Source organism: Cavia porcellus, unplaced genomic scaffold, assembly GCF_034190915.1.
Source record: "Cavia porcellus strain 051 isolate PalLab524CR breed Dunkin Hartley unplaced genomic scaffold, mCavPor4.1 scaffold_23, whole genome shotgun sequence".
Classification (NCBI taxonomy): domain Eukaryota; kingdom Metazoa; phylum Chordata; class Mammalia; order Rodentia; family Caviidae; genus Cavia; species Cavia porcellus.
Window position 1 is genome coordinate 12,266,096 of NW_026947506.1, and position 7,698 is coordinate 12,273,793.

The window sequence follows — 7,698 nt, forward strand, 5'->3', positions numbered from 1 at the left end:
AACCCCCTCCCCAGAGCGGGGAATGAAAGGGTTAACTCCCTAACTCCCCAGAGCGGGGAATGAAAGGGTTAACTCCCTAACTCCCCAGAGCGGGGAATGAAAGGGTTAACTCCCTAACTCCCCAGAGCGGGGAATAAAAGGGTTAACTCCCTAACTCCCCAGAGCGGGGAATAAAAGAGTTGACTCCCTAACTTCCCAGAGCTATCAAAACAGAGCAGTAAAGAGTGCTTCACTCCCTAAACCTTTTCCCAGGAGATAGTCAGAGCGGGGCCAAAAGGAATGTCTCTGCTAGTCATTAGCCACTAGATGTTCTGTTCTTTGTAAAGATAGAGATAAGCAAAAGAATGTACTGTATAAACAGGACCAGGGAGCACCTGGCACTCTAAGGTCAACCCAAGACCCTCGGTCTCCATGGTTACTCAGCCCCAGACCCTCAAATCAGCATTAGCCAGGTCCTGCGCCGCTCAAAATTAACCAATGCGATTTGCTTCTGTAAACTTGCTTGCCTCCTGCGTGTACCTTTAAAAACCCTACACAAATTCCCCTCGGGGCCCCTCCACACACGTTTGCCTGAGGGACCCCATGCGCATGGAAATAAACTTTCTTTTCCTCACCAAGAGCTGAGTCCTTGGGGTCTCTTTCCCTGCGGCGTTGGCCCTAACATCTTGGAGGCTCCAGCGAGATTAGCACGTCTCACGGGAGGTGACCCCAACGGCTCTATGGGTGAGTACGACTGGTCGCTTTTCATACCACCGGTGTTTACGCCCCGAGCCATACGGCTCCGATCTAGGGGCAATTTTTGTTATCTGTTTCATACTCTGTTCCCTGGTGACTGGGGGACGCCCCACACGGTTTCCGTGGTTCACCGTCTGCGATAGGGTCTCCCTATCGATCTGGGGGATTTCGATTCCCAATCTGTGGTCCGTCTGGGCCAATCTGGAGACACCCTTTGAGGTGACTCATCTGGGGGATTTCGATTCCCAGTCTGTGGTCCGCCCGGGCCAATCTGGAGACACCCTGTAAGGTGTCTCATTTGGAGTGAAACTGATGCGTATGCATGTGAATGAAGTGGCCGGCCTGATTGTTTTGTGTGTCGTGGGTGCTGTGTTAGGTTATTTGTTGTACCGCGCTTGCGTTAACCGCCCTGTGACAATAGAACGTCATGGGACAGTCGACCTCATCCCCATTGTCCCTCACCCTCGACCATTGGTCGGAGGTGCGGAAGAGGGCTCACGATCTCTCCTTGCAGGTCAAGAAGAGTAAGTGGCAGGATTTCTGCTCGACTGAGTGGCCTGCTTTCTCTGTGGGGTGGCCACCAGAGGGGACTTTTCATCTGCCCCTCATTCTAGCAGTTAAGGACGTCATTTTCCGCCCCGGACGAAGGGGGCACCCTGATCAAGTCGCTTACATCCTGGTATGGCAGGACCTCAGGGAGGAACCCCCATTATGGGTAAAATCCTTTCTTCCCCCTTCTGACTCATCTGTACCAAAGCTTTTAGCTCTGAAAGGACCTCCCACTTCGGCTCCGGTCCTGCCCGAGTCTCAGCCTGATCTACCCTTACTCGACTATGACCAGCCTCCTCCTTCTCAGCCGACTCAACCTCCCCCGTACCCACTCTCTCCTCCAGCCTCCTCGTCCGAATCGAGTGCTGCTTCTCCGTCAGCCCCCTCTTCACCTGAGCTAAATTCCTCTTCTCCTCCGGTACCCACGTCCCCTCTATATCCCCCACTCCCTGTGATGGCTTGCCCCGAGCCCACACCTCCGGGGCCCACGGGCCCAGCCCAGAACACTCGGAGCAAGCTACGGCCTGAGGATCCAGTCGTTGCCCTCCCTCTCCGTCCCTATGGGCCCATGATAGACGATGGGACAGATGGAGGGCAGATGCCCGCTTTACAGTACTGGCCTTTTTCTACCTCAGATCTCTATAACTGGAAAAACAATAACCCTCCTTTTTCTGATGATCCTTCTAAGCTAACAGGTCTAATGGATTCTGTTATGTTCTCCCACCAACCCACATGGGACGACTGTCAACAGCTCCTAGGGGTCCTGTTCACCACCGAGGAAAGAGACCGCATCCTCCTGGAAGCCCGGAAAGCTGTTCCCGGAGAGGATGGCAGACCCACCCAGAGACCAGACCGGATCGATGACTTCTTCCCCTTAAAGCGCCCCAACTGGGACCCCAACTCACCTGCTGGTAGGCAGCATCTTTCTATCTATCGCCAGACTCTAATGGCAGGTCTCCGGGCGGCCGCAAGGCGCCCCACTAATCTGGCCAAGGTAAGAGAAGTTACCCAAGGACCTACTGAGACTCCCTCAGTTTTTCTAGAATGCCTGATGGAAGCTTACTGGCGATATACGCCTTTTAACCCTGAGGAGGAAGGCCGAAAAGGCTCGATAGCTATGGCCTTTATAGGACAATCGGCCCCTGATATAAGACGTAAGCTCCAAAGGCTAGATGGTCTCCAAGACCTGACTCTGAGGGATCTTGTTAAGGAAGCTGAAAAGGTCTACTATAAGCGGGAGACAGAGGAAGAGAAAGAGTTAGCTAGGGACAAAAGACGAAACAAGGAATTAACTAAGATGTTGGCCACAGTTATTCAGGGAAAACCTGAGCCAGAAAAGGGAAAGCCCACTCGCCCTCCATTAGACCCTGATCAATGTGCATATTGTAAGGAAAAAGGACACCTGATCAAAGACTGTGAAAAGTTAAAAAAGAAACGGGCCAAAGAAGAACGAGAAAGACAGTCCTCACAGCGATCCCGAGCCCCCATGCTCGCCCTAGATGAAGAAGACTAGAGACTTCGGGGCTCGGATCCCCTCCCCGAGCTCAGGGTAATGTTTAAAGTGGAGGGGACTCCCGTGGAATTCGAGGTCGATACGGGAGCTGTTTATTCGGCCTTACAAGCCCCCTTAGGGGCCCTTTCAACTAAGAAATCATTAGTTCAAGGGGCTAACGGGAGCAAATATCGCTCGTGGACCACTGAGCGCACAGTTGACTTAGGCAAGGGAAAAGTAAAACACTCCTTTCTGGTTATTCCCGAATGTCCTGCTCCCCTCCTGGGACGGGACTTATTAACCAAACTGGGGGCAAAGATTTCCTTTGAGCCCCAAGGACCTCAAGTAACATTCCGTAACCCAAAGGTTGGGCAACCTATGGTTACGGTGTTATCTCTAAAACTGGAAGATGAATATAGGCTCTACGACCACCAGGATCCCCAGCCTATCGCCCCAGCCTGGCTAACTGATTTTAAAGAATCCTGGGCCGAGACGGCTGGACTTGGGCTGGCAAGCCAGCAACCGCCTGTAGTGGTTACTTTAAAAACCACTGCCTCCCCTATTCGGGTCAAGCAATATCCCATTAATAGAGAAGCTCACCTAGGGATTAAGGTGCACATACAGAGACTTTTAGACCAAGGGGTATTAACTCCTTGTCGGTCTGCATGGAATACTCCGTTACTCCCGGTCAAAAAGCCCGGGACGAATGACTACAGACCGGTACAGGACCTAAGGGAGGTCAATAGCAGGGTAGAAGACATTCACCCCACCGTACCCAATCCCTATAATCTCCTCAGCGGGTTAAATCCATCAAGGACTTGGTATACTGTTCTGGATTTAAAGGATGCCTTTTTCTGTTTGCCTTTACACAAAGATAGCCAGCCCTTATTTGCATTTGAATGGACGGACCCTGAGACTGGGTCCGCCGGACAACTAACCTGGACGCGCCTCCCACAGGGCTTCAAAAACAGCCCAACCATCTTTGATGAAGCCCTACATAAGGATTTAGCCCCCTTTCGGGCTCAACACCCAAGCCTCACCCTTCTTCAATATGTAGATGACTTGCTGCTGGCTGCGGACTCTGAGGGTGACTGCACAAGCGGAACTCAGGACCTTTTACGTGAGTTGGCTATCCTGGGGTATAGGGCATCAGCAAAAAAGGCTCAAATTTGTAAGCGAGAGGTAATTTTTCTGGGCTACTCCTTAAAAGGGGGACAAAGGTGGCTCACTGAGGCCAGAAAACAGACTGTGGTCCAGATTCCCCCTCCAAAGAGTCAAAAACAATTACGAGAGTTCCTGGGCACTGCGGGGTTCTGCCGGTTATGGATCCCCGGATTCGCAACTTTGGCAGCTCCCCTATATCCGTTACTGAAGGGGGGATCTCCCTTTATCTGGAAAAAAGATCACCAGCAGGCCTTTGATGCCATCAAGCGGGCTCTCCTGTCCGCTCCGGCCCTGGCTCTTCCTAATGTGGATAAGCCCTTTACTCTCTTCATGGAAGAAAAAAAAGGAATAGCGAGAGGAGTGCTGACCCAGACCTTTGGGCCATGGAGGCGTCCGGTGGCTTACCTCTCAAAAAGACTGGACACTGTGGCAAGCGGGTGGCCACCCTGCCTAAAGGCCATCGCAGCAGCTGCCTTGCTCATTAAAGACGCTGACAAATTGACTTTGGGACAGAAAATAACAATCATTGCCCCGCACACGCTAGAAAGCATCATCCGCCAGCCTCCAGACAGGTGGCTCTCAAATGCCAGAGTTACTCATTATCAGAGCCTCTTGCTCAACAAGGACAAGATAACTTTTGGACCCCCGGTGACTCTCAACCCGGCGACCCTGCTGCCGGAAGAAGCTTCGGAACCCGTCCTCCATACCTGCCAGGACGTCTTGGCGGAAGAGGCCGGAATACGACCGGACTTATTGGATTGCCCCCTACCCAATGCAGAGGTGACCTACTTCACTGACGGGAGTAGCTTTTTGATTCAAGGTAAGCGGTATGCGGGGGCGGCTGTGACTGATTATTCCAATGTTATATGGACAGCCAGACTAGAGGACGGGTCCTCGGCCCAAAAGGCCGAACTGATTGCTTTGACTAAGGCTCTAGAGCTCGCTAAAGGAAAGCGAGCGAACATTTACACGGATAGCCGATATGCTTTTGCAACGGCCCACATCCACGGGGCCATATACCGCCAGCGGGGGCTTCTGACCTCCGCAGGAAAAGAAATAAAACACAAACAGGAAATCCTCCAGTTGCTCGCTGCAGTTATGTTGCCCCAGAAGGTGGCGATAATACACTGTAACAGCCACCAGAAAGGGACTGATCCCGTCACAAGGGGAAACAACCTGGCCGATCAGGCAGCAAAATCTACAGCCATGGGAGACTCACAGATGTTGGTGACTGATGTCAAAGATTCTCCTCAAAAGGAGAAAGCTCAGATTAACCAAACCCCTAAAACACCTGATTTGACTGCTTACATACAACAGGCCCACCGGCTCACTCATTTGGGAGCTAAAAAGCTAAGCCTACTGGCCCAACGCCAAGACTTCCCAGGGGCATCCCCCACTGCCATACGTCAGGTCGCCAATCGGGTGGTGGCTAATTGTGAGGCATGTCAATTGACCAATGCCTACCCTGCCAAGCTGGCCCCCGGCAAAAGGCTACGCGGCACCAGACCTGGACAATACTGGGAAGTGGACTTTACAGAAGTTAAGCCTGCCCGATGCGGACTAAAATATCTGCTAGTTTTTGTAGACACCTTTTCTGGATGGACTGAGGCTTTTCCTACCAAAAAGGAAACCGCTGCCGTGGTAACAAAAAAATTGATGGAAGAAATATTTCCCCGGTTCGGATTGCCAAAGGTAATAGGGTCTGATAATGGACCGGCGTTTGTGGCTAAGGTAAGTCAGGGACTGGCCAACATATTGGGGATTGATTGGAAATTACATTGTGCTTATAGACCCCAAAGTTCAGGACAGGTAGAGAGAATGAATAGAACTATTAAAGAGACCCTCACTAAATTGGCTCATGAGACTGGCTTAAAAGATTGGACGATGCTCCTGCCGTATGCCCTTTTTCGCGCGCGAAACACCCCGTCCACCAAACCCCCTAACCTTACTCCCTTCGAAGTCCTTTTTGGCACTCTACCCCCCATTCGAGATCTCACTCCCTTAACTGAGCATGCTGCCTTGTTGCCAACCTCCCTGTCTGACAGGCTCATCGCCCTTGACAACCTGCAGAGGGACGTGTGGACGCAGCTAGCCTCGGCCTATGCTCCCAGTGAGTTCCCCGCGCCACATCCGTACCAGGTGGGAGACTTTGTGTTCGTCCGGCGCCACCAACAAGAGACTCTACAGCCTCGCTGGAAAGGACCGTATCAGGTCCTATTGACTACTCCTACAGCGGTAAAGGTTGACGGAGTCGCCTCTTGGATCCACGCGTCACACCTAAAGCCTGCCTCGGCACCAGTGGACGGCTCCTGGGAACTCAAACGGTCTGATAACCCCCTAAAGCTAAAGTTGCGCCGAAGGACCCCCTGAGATTATTCAGAGTACTACCCTTATGTGTCCCTCTGAGATGACCCGTATGGGACCCCAGACTTTAACCCTCCGGGCTCTAATGGGATTACTTATATTAATAATCCCCACTGTAGCTAGCCCCCATCGCCCCTGGAAATGGTCGTTAATACGATGGGGGGACTCACGTGTGGGTAGCACCTGGGAAGGATCAGGAAGTCCATGGTTTGCGCCCACACCCTGTTGGTTCTTTCCAGGGCTCCAATGTCCCAAACAAAGTCATTTTTATCTTTGTCCCGCACCAACCGGGAGTAGATCATATTGTAATTCCCCAGGAGAATATTTTTGTGCTTATTGGGGCTGTGAAACCGCTGCAACAGGGTGGCAACCCGCCTTCCCCGATAAACACCTTAAAATGACATGGGGGCCGCCGAGATGCAGCCTAGATAACTACCCACCGGCTGGTCAGAGATCCTGTCAGGTTCTAAATATCACTGTCACCACTCCTGAGGACCCAGGTTGGCTGACAGGACGCACCTGGGGACTTCGAGTCTATGAGCCAGGTAAAGACAGGGGAAGCCTTATTCTTATAAAAAAGGTTCCCCTGCAGGCCCCATTTGTGCCCATAGGCCCAAACTTTACTCTAAAGCCAAAATATAATCAGCCTACTATAGATCCTGTTACTACTGTTCAAACAACCATAGTAAGTCCCTCAGCCATAACAGTTTCTCAAGCTCCGCTACTCCAGACAGATCACGTACCTGTCCCTCAATATTCACATTCTAACCTACTCAGTTTGATTAAAGGAGCATACATGGCTTTAAATCATACCCGACCTGATCTCCCCCAATCCTGTTGGCTATGTCTAAGTCCTAATCCCCCATATTATGAGGGAACCGCTCTAAATGACTCTTATACACTAACCCCCAACCCCGGCCAATGCGATTGGAATCAAGTATACCACACTCTCCCCCTTCCTGGCCTCGCTGGTCAAGAAACTTGTATAGGAGCAGTTGATAACTGGCCAACAAGCTTGCAACATCTTTGCCTCACACACACTAATTCCTTTCCCAAAGATCAGTACCTCGTCCCTCCTACTGGAGCCTTTTGGCTATGTACCAATGGGCTCACTCCTTGTGTCTCCACTAACGTCCTCCTTGCAGACAGCAGCTCCTGCATCCTTATAGACCTTATGCCACGCATTAAATATCTCCCCCCTAACACACTCCCCCTCATGGGAGGTCGATATAAACGAGAACCTGTCTCCCTGACCCTAGCAGTCCTATTGGGGATAGGTGTGGCGGGGGGGATAGGAACTGACACAGCAGCCCTCATTACTGGGCATCAGTCTCGCCAACAGCTTCTTGCAGTAGTAAACCAAGATTTACAGGCCTTAGAAACTTCTATAACTG

At 51.6% G+C, this 7,698-nt stretch overlaps 1 protein-coding gene across 1 annotated transcript; it reads left to right on the top strand.

Moving 5' to 3' along the window:
• The first annotated feature begins 822 nt into the window (after window positions 1-822).
• Window positions 823-6,712, top strand: LOC134472253 (uncharacterized). The gene is given in 4 exon segments (XM_063233526.1): window positions 823-1,668; window positions 1,753-2,706; window positions 2,743-5,119; window positions 5,156-6,712. Coding segments are annotated over 4 exon segments (4,992 nt in total). The 5' UTR covers window positions 823-1,162; the 3' UTR covers window positions 6,311-6,712.
• The last annotated feature ends 986 nt before the right edge of the window (window positions 6,713-7,698 follow it).